This window comes from Muntiacus reevesi, chromosome 10 (assembly GCF_963930625.1).
Source record: "Muntiacus reevesi chromosome 10, mMunRee1.1, whole genome shotgun sequence".
NCBI classification, from domain to species: domain Eukaryota; kingdom Metazoa; phylum Chordata; class Mammalia; order Artiodactyla; family Cervidae; genus Muntiacus; species Muntiacus reevesi.
Genome location: NC_089258.1, coordinates 72,148,576 through 72,168,792, shown reverse-complemented (window position 1 = coordinate 72,168,792; position 20,217 = coordinate 72,148,576). Strand labels below are relative to the sequence as shown.

Here is a 20,217-nt window from a genome sequence, read left to right as displayed (position 1 = left end):
AAGGGTGGTGATGTGTGTGTGTGTTGAAGTGGTCTAGAAATATTCAGGAGATCATCTCAAAGAAAAAAAAAAATCATCTCATCTTTGCTTCCATGTGTCTCATTTGATCTTCTTCTTGAGGGCTGGAGACATTAGGTTCAACATATTAATTAGGTTCAATGTACTGGAAATTGTCCCTGATATGGAAGGCATTCCAGCCCCAGCATGGATGTGTCAGGAAGTGTGTAGAAGGGATTCTCATTGAGAGTTCAAAGTTCCACTCGTGGAGTATCCTAAAATGTCAATAAAAGACTCTTTATTCATAAATAACTGATATGCAGGAATTTATGTCTGTACATTTATCTTGAAAAGTCGGTAACCATCCAGTTTTTTGCAAACTCTACATAAAACATCCAAACCGTCCATTTTTGTTCAATACAATATAACACAGCTGTTTGGCATTACCAAATATATATGTATATATATTTATAGATATGTACATGTGCTGAAAAAGAAGCCAGTGCAGCCTTTTCTAAGAAGTCCATCCAAGTATTTACTGTACAACATTCAGAATTTACACTGATAGTACAAGGCACAAAAAGTGTGGGATGAAGCCAAGGCCATGCTTTATTCAAACTCTCTCCTCTGGCTTGTTCACTCCTTCAGCTTCATGTCAAATTAAGTATTCAGTTCTGCTTTTTTTTTTTTTTTCCGGCTTTGAATACATCAAATGAATGTTGAGAGTGGAATGGGTTTGAGATATGAGTCACTTGAAAGAACCACCCTCCCCATCCCGATACACACACATACACGCACACACACACTTTCCCAAAATAGAACAAAATGAAATCTGTCTTAAAAGTTCTTCCATAAAGAAATGGAGGTAAACCATTACTTATATATATATCTTTTTTCTTTTTTTTTTTAGTTTGAGTCAGGAAGAATTAGCCAGTTTTTCTCTAACTGCTTATATTTGCAGTATTTCTAGGTTGAGACTTACTGGACTGCATGCACCAATCAGATACAGTTCTGAAGAATGGGAAATGTTAAGTTGGCCTTTATTCCAGTTTAGAAAAGGAGGAAACTGTTTTCCTGGCCAGAAAATTTCCACAGATGAAGTGTTTTCCACCTTCTTACAGAGAAGGTTTGAATGAGAGTGGTCAACATAATTTAGGACAGGCCTCGGAAGGTGTTTCCGATTGAAATATTTTAGTCACCTTCTGATGAGGCTTAAATGGAAGTCTCCTGGTAAGAGGTGACTTCCCCTTATGTATCATCAGAGCTGCTAATGGAGGAATACTAGAATTATTAGATCTATTTCTGGTTGTAATATCTGTTTCAGTTAATGGGGTCAGAAGGCATGATATTCTGTCCACAAATTCTCCAATATCACCTTTCCTTTTCATGATTCAACAGAACCCCAGTCAGGTTTCTATCTACTCTCTACATCCAATTTTAATAGGACTATATAATTTGTCCAATTTGGGAATTTGGATGTAAATAATGCTTCAGATAGGGAAATACTTGTGGCGGGTGAGTACAATTTGAAGCCAAAGGACATTTTCATTATTATCATGCCTTTCGTAAAATGATTTAACACACATTTCCATTCATGCAAAGAACTACATTACCAAATTTAGTGATATATTTTCTCATTTAACTTCTTGGGGAAAAAAAAAGTACACTTTGCCAAACTCAATGTTAGGGATGGGGGAGGAACTTTTGCATCTCTGGCCTAAACATGAAGCTTACTGCCTTTTTAATCTTTGGGTTCAGACGGAGGGTGGGTTCCAAGACATGATGTTTAGTGGCACTGTCTTAGGCCCACCTCGTGAGGACATTCCAAATCCATGATCTTCACAGCAAAAGGAAAAATCAAAGTAGCTGCTTCAAAAACCACAATTATTCTATGTGAGTTAAATTTCCTACTTCAGATCACAGTACTACACACTAGTGACTAACAGCCAGGTCTGATTTCCATCCCCTTTTCTTTCTTGAAGAAAATAACAGCACACGAATTGCCATCTCGGTTTTGTTGACAAGCCTGGAGTTGGGGATGTGAGGAGTCCATGGTAGACACTGGCTCTTCTAGAATTGCTTTTGCAAAAACACCACATGCTGTCAACACAGCCAAACAGCTTTATAACTGCAGCTTTTGAAAGAAGTTTGGAAAGTAAAAACACAAAATATGCAACACACCTAAGATTAATAACATTTTCACTTTGTGACATTTGACAAAATACATTTTTGATTGTAGTTCAGGAAAGTTCTATGCAGACAAAACAGTGGAAACAGCGGAAACAGTGGCCATTCAGCGTTTGGCTAAAGCATCGATTTTTGTAAATACAGCACTATGGCAACTAACACCAAAGGGGTCATAGAATGTGTCACTATCTGTAGGACAAGATTTTGTTCTCCCATTTGCTGTGGATGCCACCTCTGGTCCAGTCAATGGGAGTTACCAAGGATTCAGAACTCTGCAATGTTTCATGAGGAAAATGAATGAAAATGGGCCACACAGTGGGCCAGAAAAGCACGTTTCTCAGCTCCTTCACGGTTCCTGTGACCTTCACGGATCTGGAACAAAGACCCTCTAAGAGAACTTCACCTTTTAACACATCTGACTCAACACCTTTACAGATGGATTAAGAAGTTGAAGGGAAGATGGCAAAAAAAGAAAACCCAAAGCACATCAAAAGATTCTGTAACATGTTGAAATTCACAGGTAGATTGGCCAGATGTTTGCAAAGTGGACAATACCATCTTCAACCAGTTCTATTCTTTTTAATATTCTCTTATCAATCCTGATGTTGAGAATTTCTATCAACGGAAACTGTTATAATACACCCAGAACTTTTTAATCCAAAGAGAACCCTGTTTAGTGATTTGACTTCATAACTTCTCTCAAAGTCAACTGAAAAGAAAATAACAGGGACTATGACAAAGGAGAACACCTGCAGTTGGAAATAAAATAACAGAAAAGAGAGAAGTTCCCCTCTTTAAAGAGAACTCTGTCAATTCCTATTCATCTCTTACAAAAAGGCCAATAAAATTTTTGTGGGAGTACATCTGAGTTTTATGAGACTTCCTGCACCGGTAAATGAAGTTTGCATTTAAAACCATAGAGTGAGCTTCCTTTTGGCTTAAAGGATTTTTAATGTAAGCCTGGAAGACTGCACAAGCAATGCTGTAAAAACTGTAAATTACCTTTATGGGGCTGCAGTCTGGTGAAGCTGGGAACAGGAGCGTTTTGGTGACTCCTTTTAAGTCATGTTTGAAGCTGGACTATTAGACTTAAATGCATTTGAGGATTGATAGATTTGTCATTAAGTGGGCTATCCTGTAAAAATTTTAAGTCACCTACCAAGTATGAAAGACCACCTTTAATTTATTGTTTCATTTTGTTCTAGGACAATAAGACTTTGAATGTAAGTGCTTAGACTGAGTGAATCCCTTTCAAGAAAAGCAATATGATAGGAAAGTATTAAAATCAACCAGGGTTTAGGTTGCAGTGAGTAACCACAAGTTCAAGTACCAGCTAAGTCTATCTGATGTGTGGTTTCAGACTCTTCTGCCACACACAAACACATCTTGGTCTGTAAATCTCAACTACATGGGTTCTCTTTGGAATTCTGTTAGAAAATACTGTACAATCCTGACCTGCAACGGCCACAGAATCTCCTACTGTAGGAAACCTGTAGAAATCCTACGTGGGATCCTGGAAGAAATGAGAAATGGAAAGAGGAAACAAAATGGACTGAAAGGTGGGCTTGAACTTTGGGCTGAAATTTGAGGTGGATTATGTTCTTTTGCTTCCTTTATCACATTTATAAAATCCAGGCCAAAAAAAAAAAAAGGGGGAAATACATGGGAGGAAATTCTAGACAGTCAGGGATTGATAATAAATTCTTATCTTAAAACAATCTAGATAGATTCTAGGGAAAACGTTGACATTTTCCATCTGTTTTAAAATATAAAAAATGTATCAAAAATCTAAAAAAGATCTGTGTGGATTCACAGAATAGATAAAACAATTATAAGGCCAATTAGAAGAGAAGAGGAAAAATGGGTAGGATATTTAAAACAAAAATCCATCCAAGATGGATAACAATACTCTACACTGTGTTTTAAGTCCATATGCAGCAGTTCAATGCAGATTCTTTCTGCATACCACCCATGCCAATCAACCCTCAGGTTTATTTTGGGAGACTGACCATCAATTTCCACTTCTATCTCAAATCATATCAGGGGCAGCAAATGATTTACAGTTTTGCACTTTGTCTGTTTGGCTCCCGGGAAGAATAAACAACTTGAGTACACCAGCAAAAAGGTGTTTTCCTGATGGAGGTATGGTATTTTGAAAATACGCTCAACAGTTCTAAGAGGACTTGTTCTATACAATATACCTTTGGTTCCTGAGAAAAGCAAGATACTTTTGAATTTCATGTAGCAAAGCCTTCTATCAAATACAGGGGACCTTTATATACCACACATTCATTAGAGAAAATGGCCAACACATTGAAGAGTTCTTCAAAGCTTTACCCAGGGTATTGTAAATTCAACTTACTTTAGGTCATTTTTCACTTAGGTGGAGATTCATTCTTTTAAACATGAGACCTATGTTTAAAAAATTGACCGCATCTTTACTGCCAAGTATTCCTCATCTCCCCCATTCCCTGACTATTTTTATTCTAATGGAGTCAACTTCTAAGTAGCTGTCCAACCTGTGGTTAATCTAGGTCCTTGACTTTGGTTGTCGTGATTCTGGACAGCTAAATAAAACATCCACCAAAAGATGAGCAGGAGCAACTCTGTTCATCTTTAGTCTACCAGGACATTTTGTCAAAAATAATTAAACAGGATAAAAGATGGAGTGAAGTGTTAAGATGGGGATCATGTATTATCTGTGGATTTCAATTCTCCACAATATTGTTGCCTTTCATGTAAAACATAGTACACTCTGTCCTTAAAGCATACTCAAGGAGGTTGAATTATTGGAGCGTGACGGCTGTCTGAACAATGCGTGTAGTTTCTGAGACACTGTGGTAGAAGAATTCCTCATGTCTATGTAGTTGGGAAACATTTAGAGCAAAGACCATCTGCTAATTTCTTAAGAGGCAAAACGAGGATGACCTATAGGTCATAGGCCTATGACCTCTATGGAGAGGCCTCTATGGAGAGATTTTGTATGAACACAGTCCCCAAAGGCTGGAAAATTGAAGAAATGGATTGAAAAGGACCATGAAACTCCTTATCCCTTCAAAACCACCATGCTGGGGAACTAAATCAACATCTGCACCCTAGAATGACAGCTTGAGGCCTGTGGCATCTGCAATTCATGTTTCCTTGGATCTGATTTGACCTCTCTGTCTCTAAATCTGTGTGTAAGTTGTGTCTAATAGCTTTTGCAACTTGAATGGCTTAGCTGAGAATAAAGATGGTTCTGTTAAGTTGGGCTAGAAAAAATAAATCCCCATACTGAAAAGTCTATGTTCCTTGAAACTTCTTCCCTAGTGTAAGGGGAAGAAAGAATGTGGAGCGATTTGTCCTTGGAGAAAATGAAGGTGGGATAGGTATGCTGCAAGATTAGTGTGTGGTCTCTCTTACCTCTCGACCTATTAAGTGGCTGTGATAGATAGGGAATTGGTGCTGGTGTGGTGTACTCAGATTTGAAATTCTAAATGCCCCTCTTGACACCGTTGAAGTCTACAAATGAGTTGGCAACCCTGTCTCAGTTCTAAAAGCCAGTTTACAATGATTGCCAACGTCTCCCATGCCAGTTGGTTAGAAAACTCTTGACAGTCTGGTACCAGCATCAGCTGGTCCTTTGGGGACACATCATTAAAAATGTTTCAAAACATGCACTGATTTAATCTCGGTCTTCCCAGCTTTGCCACAGCTCATCTTTCCCCACAGTTACTTCTACTAGATAAGCCCTCACGTTATCCTTGTCACTCCAAATCTGAGCAATCCCTCAAGTGTGAACCCAAGTATGGATTCAGAGGAGACTGTAGAACCGTCTTATGTTTAAGAGAGCTTGTACTTTTCCCTACCAATATATTTTACCTATATCCAATTCAGTTCCTTCAATCAGGGATGCTGACTGATTATAAATGAAGGCTGAACTCCCCAATGCCACTGGACAGAAAGCTGCCTCTTTCTTTCCCATTGAAAGCAAATGTCCCAAAGCTGGCCGTCACTCTCTCAGGAGAGGAAGTGGACTAGAGTCCGTTTTGCCTGCTGTAGTTGAAGTCGGCTTCATCGAGCTGGGATTCCGTAATGTTCGAGAGTTTCGTGTGTGTCCTGCCAATCTCTTCAAGGGCACAGGCCAGGGAGTCAAGGTCACCATCGTGCTGATGACGAGCTTCCCATAGGTTCAAAATGACAGCAGATGGGCTACTCTGTGTAGCAAAATAAGACAAATTCCTAGACGGAGTTGAAGAAACAAAATGACAAGACAGAAATAAAAACAGAAATAACAAATACAAATAGTTATAAGGGAATTAGACATGAATTGTAATAGCTATTATTTTGATAGGACTAAGGAGCTGGGGATGGTCCAGTTTGTATCAGATCACTCAAGTGAAACTGCTCTGGAGGGTTTCCAATGACCTTCTTTTCCTGTAAGTGTCTTATCAGTCCTCACCTTCCTCGAGTTGTGTATGTGCATGTTTCTCTCTTGAACACCCTCTTAAAAAGCTCTATTCTACTAGCTTATGTGATGATATAACTCACTCCTATTTTTTTTTTTCTCAAAATATCTTTATGCCTCCACGGTAAACATAAGGACTGTCAAGAATTAATCTGTGATTCCTGGGGCTCATATACCAAATGGACTAGTTATCAACACCAAGTGGACAGTGTCTATCTGCACCTCCTGTCTTCTAGGTTAATGTGACCTAGTGACAGACTTTTTAAATGACCGAAGGACTGCTCCAATTAGATATCAATCTTCCTCCTCAGACTCAGTGCATCAGGAATCAGTATAATCCCACGCCTCCATTGTTATGAGAATGGCCCCCATTCTCATAACAAATATCCTACCAATTAAAAAAGGAATCAAAAAAGCAAGACAAAAAAAAAAATCCCAGTAACTACAGCTATTCTTCTAATCTCTCACACTAGGACATTTATTTTTGTGTCTTCTCTTTCTTTCTTTCTGACAAACTCAGCAGCTTCACTTTTTATGCTCTATTGTTTTTATAGCTGAATCATAGCAAACGCCTTCCAGCTCATTATAGCTCCAAACTCTCTAACATCTCCTGCATTTTGTTTCTTCAATCATCAGGTATCTACCTGTTTTCACTGCCTGCTTTGGTCTGGCCTCATCCTAGCTATGGCTACATATGTATTTTCCCTCCATCTTCTTTTTTCCTTTGAGCTGACTTCGGTAATGCTTTTCTCCTTGACTTCATTCAGGGAATTCTGTTGCTAGGAAATGCCCACTTTCCCTCTTTCCCCTCTGTTTATGAAGATCTTACACTCTTACAAGACCCAGATTGCACTGGGTTGGCCAGAAGGTTCATTGAGGTTTTTCAGTAACATCTTATAGACAATAGAAAATTCTCATCTCTTTGCTCAAAGTGATTCATTATTTTTTTCTCTTTATGCTTCTGCTTAAATTTTCATGTGAGTAACATTCATATATATATATAATATGTATATTCCATGTTTGTGAGCTCTGCCTTCTCAGTGTGATTGCAGACACTTGGAAGGGTCATAGCTAATCCTTTTCTGATTCTGCAACAATACTTATCGTAATACTGTGACAGGTATTTATTCAATATCTATCGACTGAGTAATTGATTGCTTGGAGCTTGTTTCAGATGATATGAGATTTTCAGTGAAAACAAATGATAACCTTTTGGACAATAACTTTGCTGCGATGAAGACTGAGACCACACAGAGGATTAAAGGTCATAGTTTTTCAGAGGTACATTTACAGCAGGGATAGAAATGTCAGGGTAAAATTCTGATGAATTGAAAAGATTTCCCAAAGTCAACCAAGATTTGCCTATCTTGAGGATGGTATGACTTTCGATCATCAGACACAGCGTGTAATCACAAAGTAGACTCATAGCCAAGAGCAGTTGGAAGAGAAGACAAGTTTTTAAGGGCACATTATCATTTACAAGCAGTGCATGCACAGTAATTTTGAGTGAATAAAGTTCTATTTTGTTCAAAAGTCTTAACAGACTACTTAAAGCTAGTTGATTGCCAAATAGCACAAATATCCCGGTATGATAGACACTTTCCAATACATCCGAATCTTAGTTTGAGAGAGGGAGAAGTCCAGATTAAAAAATAATTCTACTTTCTCTTCCTTTTATCTTCTCTTTCCTTCCTACTTCCTACCACTGCCCTCCCTGGCCCCCCATAGTTGGCCCTGGAATCCAGTATAGTTATTTCTACACAAATAGAAATAGAAAAGCAAATATTGTTTCTGTAGCTAAAGGGATCCTGGTTCCTTTTACTCAAAACATTGCTTTCAATGCTGCCACTTCCTCCTACTTGTAGGGAGCTGTTTGTGGGGAAAGGTGCTATATCTCCAGGTCTATACATAAATGGGCACATCCTACCCAGTGTTCAAGCAGAATACAAACTGGAGAAATAGCTGAAAAAGAGGCAAAAACCGAGAGACTAGGTGTGACTGGATTCTGGGTGGGCTGTGTAATAATTTTTATCTATGTAATTTATGAGAATAATGACCATTGACACACATTTGTTCCTGACATGGGGGGAATAATTCTTTATGCTCTCCATTGTCATTTCAAAAGAAAATGAATGCTGGCAAGCACCACAAAAAGAAGTACAAATTTCTCATATTACTGAGGGTTTATATTTTGTATTTGCTACTGATGAATAATGGACTCAGGTCTGGGGGAGTGACTGGAATCCTCGTGATGCTATTAACCCCACAGCACCTGTTATTCTATACCATGGGTGACAAACTATTTCTTTAAAGGCCCAGAGAGGAAATATTTTTGACTGTAGGGACCACATCTGGTCTCTACAACAGCTCCTCAACTTTGCCATGGCAGTGGGAAAGTAGCTATTGACAATACGTAAGTGTAAGTGAAAGGGCGTGACTGTGTTCCAATTAAAACTTTATTTATAGAGACACTGAAATTTGAATGTCATAGTTTTCACACATCACACCATATCACTCCTGTGTATTCTCATGAAACCATTCTAGCTCTGGGGCTAGAAAAGCAGGTGTTGGGCCAGATTTAGTCTGTAGGTCATGGTGCCGATCACGTCCCATGGTGTCTTTTAACCCAAACTAGACTTCCAGATGCAGCAGCCATTTGAGAGAAGATGAAACTGAATATCCGTTTGGTGCTGAAAATAAGCCCTAGAGGGTTGAAGTTGCTGGGGTCCCGGAGCTACATATCCTGTTCCAACCGCTCTGAGATCATTATCCTTGGTAACTGCTGGGGGAGCTTTGACATTTGACATGAGAAGATGATCTGGGCATGAAAATGTAAAAACAAAACTTTAGGAGAGGCATAAAAAATATGTTTTGGAGGTTGGGATTAATCTTTCTCCCAATAAACCATTCAGAATATTCATAGATGCTGCTGCGGTGCGAAGGTGTTCTAACCACACCTGCCTGGAGGAAGGACAGCAAAGCTGCAGGATAAGTCTTGTCAGGCTCTGGGTTCTTAGAAGTCCTGCACGTGCCCCGATGTGCAGACTAGGTACCCAGGGCTACAGGAAGCTAAATGATCAAAGAGGCAGAAATAGAACTCTCCCTTGGCACGGATCTCTGAACATATTGTAGCAAGTAAAATGTGCTCCCCAAAGCATGTTTCAGATTGACGCTCTCAATTTATACAAGTACACTCGGCAATACACACAAATCTCAAACTCCACTTAATTTTAGTAGATACATGTAGCAGCATATCAGCCTTATTAAAAAATGATTCAGTCAGCTTTGTGATGAAGAGACATCCTATTAAACTATTCTTACCTGTCTACCCCAGGATAATTAATAGACAAAAGACCCTAGAGTGATACTGCTATAGGCCAGGAGTCCCCAACCTCTGGGATTTGAGGCCAGATGATCTGAGATGGAGCTGATGTAATATTAATAGAAATAAAGTGCACAATAAATGTAATGCACTTGAATCTCCTCGAAACCATCCCCTGCCCCTTGTCCCCAGTCTGTGGAAAAATGATCTTCCATGAAACTGGTCTCTGGTGCCAGAAAGATTGGGGACCTACAGACTACTTCTCAAAGATAGCCGGATTATTTTACTGCTTAAGTTAAATGTTGGTTGCTTAGTTATGTCCAACTCTTTGTGACCCCATGGACTGTAATCCCCCAGGCTCCGCTGTCCACAGGATTTCCCAGGCAAGAATATTAGAGTGGGTTGCCATTTCCTTCTCCAGGGGATCTTCCTGACCCAGGGATGGAACTCAGTTCTCCTACATTGCAGGCAAATTCTTTACCATCTGAGCCACTAGGGAAGCCCCATTATGTGCAAATGCATTATGATTTTTTTGAAAGTGGGTATACCATATATCCATTTGGTTATCTTCCTACTTCCCTTTAGAAATTATTTCGATCCCACTCTGTGTGACTCATTTCTCTTCATAATAATGCTGGTACATTTGAATACCAGCAGGTAAATCCACACGTGATTCAGGAAATGTTGCTAATACTAGAAAATAGAATTCATAGCAATAGTTGATTTCCTGAGTGTCTTTGTTTTTCTTTTTTGGGGGAGGGGAATGAAAAAGGAACATTTGGCAAAAACAGTCATCTTGAAATTCAGGTGGATGGCTCCAAACAAAACAGTTTTTTCCTTTCTCTTTGCAAAATGTTTAAAGAAGCAAGTATTTATTATGCTGGTCTTAGATGCTTCAAATTGTTATGTTTTTATGCAATGAACCTTTTGTCATAGGCTTTTCAAATTCTGATAGACTAAGGTAATTCTGAGAAATAAGATTATTTTTTTGTGGTGTCATAAAGATGCTGCATACCGTGTGAAAATGAAAGTCGCTCAGTTGTGTTTGACTCTTTGCGACCCCATGGACTATACAGTCCCTGGAATTCTCCAGGCCAGAATGCAGGAGTGGGTAGCCTTTCCCTTCTCCAGGGGATCTTCTCAAGCCAGGAATCGAACCCAGGTCTCCCACATTGTAGGTGGATTCTTTACCAGCTGAGACACAAGGGAAACCCGAGAATACTGGAGTGGGTAGCCTATCCCTTCTGAGTGCATCTTCCTGAACCAGGAATCAAACTGGGGTCTCCTGCATTGCAGGTGGATTCTTTACCAACTGAGCTATCAGGGAAGCCTTGCACACTGTGTAGATAAAATTATCTACCCTAAATCTAGGAATTTACTTTAGAATCACCCTATGTCTTCAATTAATTTGTCCTAAATCCTGTAAATTCAATGACCTCATCTTTTCCTTTGGAACTCTCACTGAAAGAATCCAGATAAACTATAAAAACCACATGCTAAGACGCCTAGATAGATTTATCCATGTACATTTATTAAGTAGTAATAGTTTATTTAATTTTGTTGCCCCTACAAGCTTTCTATTCACCTGAGCTCCTGAGGAGTTGTTTTATTACTATGATTAATTTCACCTTCCTGAGTCTTCCTTACCCTGTTGTCCCCCAACCCCAATTAAAATTCCATTCTTTATGTGGAAACCAGGGCAGAATTGGGAACATAAATCTTTAGCAATTTCACTAGTGAGACACAGGCCAACTTACAATGGTGTATATGGGTCAACGACCAAATTTTAATACAGCAATCTCAGTTTTCAAAATACAGCCTCAAACTAATGACCATGTTAGTTGGAAATTAGGTTAGATTTGAGAATTTTTGGAAATAGATACTGTGCCTTCTGTTCCCATTTTTGGGTACAGAGAGGAGGAGAGAAGTGAGGACCTAATGATAAAATCCTGCCATTTACTATAGCAACCCAGGGCTCATTTTATGAAAAGGAAAAGTGTCTAGGCATCTGGTGTGAATCGAAAGATACCACCCTTTCTTTAGTACTTGAAAGAAGTATTCAAATACAAACATCTTAGGGAATAGTAACATCTAAATCCTCAATCAGTTAACAGAAAGATCAGATAACAGTAATGGAGGAGGCGCAGGTCTGAGGCTCCGTCTGAGCCCTGGGGACATACAGGCAGAAAGAGCTACCCAGGGCACGTGTCCCTAATGCTGGAGTCCGCCTGTCTTAGCATCTTAGTTCTATCTGACTATGTGTGACCTATAAGGGACTCCCTTTCATTGTGAATTCCAGATAATAAAGCCTCTATCTTAGTTACTCAGAACCTTGCTACCAGGGGGCTGATATGCCCATTTGAAAGCTGTAAGCTCTTCTTTGTAACTAATTGTGAGAATGAATGAATCTAGCAGGGGACCACATCTGAGCTGCAGCTTTACATCTTTAGCACAGAAGATGCCTCATCACAGGCACATGCAATACTTTCAGGCAGAATTTAGGGTGTCACTGAACACTTCCAAGTAGAAGGGAACCACTTGCACCTGTAACATTGAGGCAACAAATTTGTTTATATTCTATGAACCATTGCCATTTATACCTATGTCAACTTTTTCTAAAAAATATCTTCTTTCTGAGTAGGTTGGCAGCATACAAAGTGAAAACTAAGCTAAGCTGCCTATAATAAATTGGGAGACATCATTACAAGAATGGTGCATAATCCTACTGTATAGTAGCAAGCAGGGAATTGAAACATAGTCATAATGAAAAAAAAATTAATATCCCTGCTATCATCCTAATTGTCTCATTTAATGAAAACCTCTTATGTGACCAAAACCAACCCTCCATATGGTTCTTTAAATGCAAATAGAAGAGAAAAACCATTTATACTGAATAATAGTAATTGGACGCAGCATAAGCATTTGGTCAGTTCATCAAGCTTTCATCCCCCAAATTCATCCTCACTGGCCACTCAAACAGCAGAGCAGCTTTTAGGATAAACCAAGTCTGTTTCACTTCCTAAAGAATAAGCAAAAGATGCTCATCATTATGTCACCTCTGCCTCTTTCCCCCTCCCACTGTCCCCCTCCACCTCGTGCGTTCAAATGAAAGGAAGCTGGTATGGGGAACCCAAGAGGAAAACACAAAGGCAGCTGAAAACATGCTGAGTTCTACTCTGTGTGCCCTAAGGGTGGTGCATTAATTATTTTGGGCCAATTAATTTGGCAATAAAATTAATATTAATAGTTCTTCCTATTGCTTATTCCATTATCTGGCTCCTGAAAGGAACTAGCAAGGATTCTTCCTTCTTTAGAAAATGAATTTAAGCCTTGGAGCCTTCAGGACCCCCAGTGAGCTGCCAAAAGGAATAAAGCCAGTTGTAGACTCTGTTTTCAGCTCTCCAGTTTCATTCATGATAAGCCTCTGACAATTTCTCATTTTTGGCAATGAAAGGCAGTGAAAACTGCAAAAGCAAATCTCAAATTTCTTTGAATGGAGATATAGCATGGAAAAATATGTCTCATTTAAAGTTCCTCTTCAATAACATTGAGATATTTTCAAGAATCCTGAGGATAGAGGAGAAGGGCCACTATTTGTTCCAAGATAAAAGAACACAGTACTAATCCTGAAGGGGGTGGGGAGGGAGAAATACTGATACTTTTCTGTTTGAAAAATACTCAATGTGTTTAAATAAATCTTGACATATACTGAAAAGAAACAGTTAAGCACTTTATTAAAGGATTCTTTAATGAATTAGGAAAATCCTCCCCATAATTTCATTTTCTCCAATTATGAAAACAGTCAAATCCAGGGATTCTGACTTTGTCAGCATTTGTACTACTGCTTGAGATGAACCCACGAAGAGAATTATTTCCACTATAAAGGCGCTTAGGCATGTCCATCTTTTCTGAAAATTACATTAACTTAAGGGAACGGCTTTCCTGGTTGCTCAGTGGTACAGAACCCATCTGCCAATGCAGGAGATGTGGGTTCAGTCCCTGGGTTGGGAAGATCCCCTGGAGAAGGGAATGGCAACCCACTCCAGTATTATTGCCTGGAAGGTCCCATGAACAGAGGAGCCTGGTGGGCCACAGTCCCTGGGGTCACAAAAGAGTCAGACATGACTTAGTCCTTCAAAGACCAGTGCAAACTCGCCCCTTGCTTAAAAGGAAGGCAATGCCCCTGTTACCACTCCTGCATCTTAGAGTGGAAGCCCAACTCTGGTTCTCTGGGAGGGGCAGAAACAGCTCCTCTCGCATACTGCCCTTAGAAGAAAAACCTGCCACTTACAAATGGTATATGGTTTGTTCATGGCTAAACTGGCTCCAGGCTGATTTCAGATTCGTATTAGTAGGCAGTTTCATGAGTCATTGCCTTAACTGGGATGAAGCCTAAACACCCACCACTTGGCTGTGTTGGGTCTCTCTGGCTTCACACTGAGGGTTCTTCAAATTCAGATTCGGCAAAAGTCTATTGGGCCAGAACCAGAAAATGTGATTTGAGGTTTATCATATTTTGCCCCCAAGGACCTGTGTCATGAATGCTATCCCCCCATGTGTTAATTCTCCTTAGAGTCATGAGGATTGCCTTTTTTTTTTTTTTTTTTTTTGGAAATGGCAGCCTCACACTGTCTTTATGATTTAAAGGTTAAGGATGTGTTTTCTAACTGCTAGTCTGCAAAGTCCAGGCAGTTTCATTTGGTGGAATCCTAGCAAATCCCCCAACACAAGAGTGAAAATAAAGTCTCACAGGTCCTTGAGTGACCGTACTTGGTAGCCTGCTGTGAGGCAGGCATTCTGTATATATTTTGTAATCACTTTCTCTTTTCTCCTCCTCCTTTCTTTACCCCCAAAAAGAAAGCTGGCACTGGGCCTGTTCCACTTTTACTGAATTCTCAAGTTATTCAGAGATAGATTAATAAGCTGTCTTGTGACATTCCTCTGTCCTTCCCCACTGCCCTCTGGCCATTTCACTGCTCCTGTGTATCCAATTAACAGGGTGGGCAGAGGGAATAAAAGGATGTGACCTCAATGTGAGAAGATTCTGCTTCTCATTAGAGGTCCTGTTAAAAGATCTGGTGGAAAAAACAAGTTATCATAACACCACTGATCAGCCATGAGGCTTGAGAAATTTGCTCGCAGTTTCTACACCATCATCCAAAAACATTAACATCCAAAGTACAATTGAACATGCGGCTGACTGATGAGCAATACGTTTTCTCCAGCAGTACTTCAAAGAAATATGCTATTATGAGAAATTATTAATAAAGTGTAATTTATCTGCTCCATTTCATCTTGGAATCCTTTCTTCCATTCTGGCCACTTCCCTTCTCCTCACCCTTTGTATCTCATGCACTTTATCCAGCATCTGTTCCCATAGCAACTTGGTCAAGCTGCTGTGTTTTCACAAGGGTTTCTGGAATATGATCATCATGAAGTCTTAAAGAAGAATGACCTAATAGTAGAATTTCAGGTACTGACGCGAAAGACAGGAATCTTCCATAATATCAGCCAAATTCTCTTTTGAGATCAACTTTCAAAATCCTTTGATGCTTATTCATATCAATTCTATTAGGCAAGATTTTAAGGTCAAGTATACTATCCAAGGGCTTCCCTGGTAGCTCAGCTGGTAAAGAACCCACCTACAATGCAGGAGACCCTGGTTCAATCCCTGGGTTGGGAAAATCTCCTGGAGAAAGGCATGGCAACCCACTCTAGTATTCTTGCCTGGAGAACCCTCATGGATAGAGGAGCCTGGCGGGCTACAGTCCATGGGGTTGCAGAGTCGGACATGACTGAATGACTAAGCACAGCATAGGATACTATCTAAAGAAAAAGTTCGTGTCATTCATTCAGGGCAAATTTCTTGATTTTCCCAGAAGTAGATAGATATTTTTATGATACAGTTAGATATACCTAAATAGTACTAACTGTATCATATCATATCTAACTATATCATAAAAATACAAAATGCTATGGAAATTTAAATATGGGTGAGTCTTTCTAGCTGAAGCAGTTAGTTTCTGATATTACTTAATTTGTTGAGTTCTCAGCAAAGATCCCTACCCTCTACTGCTATGTGATCAATTCTTTATTACTCCCACCCACCTACCAATCAGCTGTGGCCAAGAGCACTTAAGTGGGGAATTATTGCAGCTGGATTTGTGGAATAAAAGTGCAACCTCAGCTCTGAAAATGCAGTAAGTATGGACTCTGAGCAATAGTTTGCTCACAGAATCTGTAATGGCAGCTGTTAACTATGACATTCTTTGCTAGGCTGTGTGGCTTCTTTATCGTGATCTATATGCCAGGCAAGTTGCAAGGCCACCTGTGCTGCTGTCTTTCAGCACGCCTCTCCCCACCCCCACCGACATGTCTCACAGTCTAAGCCTTTAACTTACTAGTTCATGTACCTTCTTTCCTATTCAGATCTAAGTAGACACTTGTTTGACAAAAAGGCAAATTATCATCAGTGGCATTTGCATTTACCAAAAGGAGAATGTTTACACTGGCAACATGATAACAGCCACTGTTTCTCTCCACTCCGTTTGAAATGCTTCCTTTAAGGTTTGAGGGCTGTTACTTTACCAGCTTTTCACTTTTGGAAATTGAAAGGAAGGGGAGAGTCAGGTCAAGATGCTGTCACAAGATAGAGGTAGGTGAATTCCCTAATAGAAGAGTGACTCTGTGATCATCTTTTGTGATACCAGGGCTGATGAAATCTCAAGCTACGGAACAGCTTTCTTACCCAATAATATTGGCATGTCGACAATGTCAGATTTCTGTGTTTCAACACACATTAATGATCACTCTAGCAACTGATGATTATGTAATGCAATAAGGACTCTACTATTTGTAACCCTAAGAGAACAAGATCAGCGATTTCAGATTATGCAATAAGAAGTTGTAAAAAATGACATCTGAAAATATCCTTCACCTCTGTCACATGTTTCTTCCCATGCTGGAGAAAATATATGTATGTGTGTGTATACATGTGTATATATATGTGTGCACATATGTGTATGTATATATACACACACATATATTCACACACACATATATACACACACACACATACATATATATATTCAGGCTTCCCTGGAGACTCAGATGGTGGTAAAGAATCCACCTGCAATGCAGGAGACCTGGTTTTGATCCCTGGTAGGGAAGATCCCCTGGAGAAGGAAATGGCAACCCACTCCAGTATTCTTGCCTGGAGAATTCCATGGAGACAAGAGCCTGGTGTGTTCTATGGTCTGTGGGATTGCAAAGAGTTGGACATGACTGAATAACTAACACACACTTACTTACTAAAATTGACTGAAAATCGAGGTTTTCTTGAAACTATGTTAGAGAGTTTCCATAGAGTAGGTTGTTTGAATTTTGGATGTTAAGGACATTTAGGCTTTCCTAGAGAAGGGGTTTCAAGGAGAAACAGAAGCAAACAAAAACAAACTGGCACATCGAATGTTCTTGTGTTTTGACCCTGACATTGGAGGGGGCAGCGTGCCCATGTAGCCGTTTACTGCTCATTATAGCCCAGACACAAAAGGATGTCCACCTTAGTCTCCCTGTTTGAGATGCATTTTCCCTGCTGTACAAGGTCAGAAACTGATGACTCTGGAGGCAGTCCTTGTAGTTCTCATGTGTTTACTCTGAAGTGGAGAAAAAAATGAACAAGGCAGGGACATGCATGCACTCATTTAGCAAATTAATGATAGCATCCATGGGCATGTAGATATTTTGTGGCAATTATTTTCTTGTAAATGGTGAATTAAAAATCATAAACTCTTATTGCCAGAATGGGTTAGAGAGTTAATGTAGTTTGAATTCTATGAATTGCATCTGTAGAAAAAGTATTATAGGGGTGGTCAGTGATGTGTGGGGGCAGACTTGTATTAGCTGTAGAACCAGGATTGCTATACAGAACGTTTGAGTCCCTGCCCAAAGTTCCTTTCTCTTTTTTTTTTAGACCACATTCTATTCTCTGGGTAAGTTTTTTATTCTTGTCCCCATGTTGATCAGAAAGTGAAACTGTCATAGTCATGGTGTTCATGAGTTATACATGACACATCTCATCCTTTATCAAAGTTGCTGGGAAAAATTCAACCTAATTTTTTTTCTCCTGTACATGCATGCATTTTTGTATTCTCTCATTTTCAATATCTGCCTTTTCAAGAATGTGCTCTTTTCTGGCCTGTCTCTGTCAATTCCATTTTCTCTTGACTTTCCTTTCTGACTGCTCTCTAGTTGGCCCCTTTATTCTTGAATTCTGGATCCCTTTGAAACAGGGAATGGCCCTCTATCCCTTCTTGGCAGACATCTACCAGCCTTTCAGAGAGGGGAGAGGCAGGTGAGATATCTGTAAAAACAAAGAACAAAAAATGGAAATGACAGCGTAAGCCAAACAGTGAGAAAAATAAGGCTTTGTCTCCAAAGTTGGTGGGGGGAGGGAAACAAAGGAATGGGAAAACAAATGGTGCTGGCAAAACTTGTTCTCTTTTCATTCTGGGGCCTGTGAGACAGGATATGCAACTCGTCAATGCCTTTTCCCTACCATTCCACAAGCTGAGTCCAAAGCCGCCGCCGCATCAGTGTTGCTCTGAATAGACTCACCCCTGCTTTTTCTCATCAAGTAAGACAGTCCATTAATGAAGCTCTGTAGTCTACTTTCAACTCAACCACATTAGCACGGGTAACAATTAGTGGTTGGTTTAAGCAGCAGACTGACAGGTGGGGCCTACGTAACCTTTTGCTTGCTTTAAAGCCCTCTGCCTTCAGACGTGGGAAGTATCATCTCAAACATCCTTTTTTTATATTCAGGCACCCAGTTCTTCAGGCTGAGCATATCCTTTGTTATTGCTTAGTTGCTAAGTCATGCCTGGCTCTTTTGCAACCCATGGACGCGGCCTGCCAGGCTCCTCTGTTCATGGGATTTCCCAGACAAGAATACTGGAGTGGATTGCCATTTCCTTCTCCAGGGGATCTTCCTGACCCCAGGGATTGAACTCGGGTCTCCTGCATTGCAGGCAGGTTCTTTACCACTGAGCCTCCAGGGAAGCCTGAGATATCCTTATTAGGAGTTAAATAATGCTTAAGGTTACCCTAGCGGGGAGAGGACGTGTGAGAAACCTACTTCTCTGCTTCAAGACTCTGAGATCCCTCAGCAGTACCAAGATGACACAGTCTAAACCCCCATTATGGCAGCCCAGCTAGCGAACTTGTAGATGGGATCAGAACAAAAGTAAGACTTTCCCATGATATCCCCAAAGGTGTAGTGTGGTGGCAGGAAAGGTCACACATACTTGTCACATTTTTGCTCTTCTCCCACTTCCTTGGCCAGGCGTCACATGAAATATGGCCAGAGGAATCCATACAGATATCAGGGCCTGGAAACTACATGGATATACCCAACCCACTCCATTTTTCAAGCTCATTTAGTAAAATCCTCTTTTAGTGCTGCCCCCATTACCTGTTGATGCTGTTCTTCTGTGCTAACATCTGCCAGTCCTTGCCTTTGGCATTGGGGGTGTCAAATGTAGCACAAATCCGCTGTCTGATGGAGTAGGGAATTTTGAAGGCTTTGGGGCCAGTCTGTGCAGGAAAAGTGCTGTCCTCTTGTGCAAAGAAAGTGATGGTCTCTCTTTCACTCTATTAAACAAAACAAAGAAAACAAGATCAGAGCTAAGTAGCAGCATTACTGATCAACACTCTGGAGAAAAGCTGTGTTAACACACATGCAAAAAATGCTTGCCCGTTGTGATGGAGTCTATAAAATATATGGACAAGCGCTCTCTCTTCTAACATAGTAAATAACGTCTCTAGTAGCTTAGTAAATCGTTGGCTGGTGATTTACAGCAGCCTCTTCCACTCAGGGGAGTCACAACCTTCAGCTTCCTATATGCAAGGAGGTCTCAGCTGAGAGCAGAATTAGATTTTTAAAAATATTCTCAATGTAAAAAAAAAAAAAAAAAATCTAGAATCAGTCGGAAGAAGGTACCCGGTGACAGATTTCAGTTGATTGTAAGGAGACCTTCTGAGAGTCAGAGCTGATCAGAGAAGAATGGGCTGATCAAAGGAGCTGGCGGGGAAGCCACATGTCAGGAAAGCTACAAAGGGGAACTGATTGTATGTTGATCATTTTCAAGTTTGCGTTTCTCCCAATCCTAACATGTGATTCTATAGTAAATATTTTGGTCTTGTTTCAGAATGAAATTGCTTTGGTAAAATAGGAGGCAGCCATGAGTCAGTGATGAGATGTGCA

The 20,217-nt window shown here is 40.1% G+C and overlaps 1 protein-coding gene across 3 annotated transcripts in view; it reads right to left on the bottom strand.

Annotated features, from left to right (window-relative positions):
* Positions 1-278: 278 nt before the first annotated feature.
* UNC5D (unc-5 netrin receptor D) overlaps positions 279-20,217 on the bottom strand; it is a 607,527-nt gene continuing 587,588 nt past the window's right edge. For all 3 annotated transcript variants that reach the window (XM_065947397.1, XM_065947399.1, XM_065947398.1), the window contains 2 exons: positions 19,426-19,604; positions 279-6,405 (listed from right to left, as the gene is read on the bottom strand). In XM_065947397.1, coding sequence (XP_065803469.1) covers positions 6,201-6,405; positions 19,426-19,604 — 384 coding nt within the window. In that variant the 3' untranslated portion in view covers positions 279-6,200. The remainder of the gene's footprint in view (positions 6,406-19,425; positions 19,605-20,217) is intronic.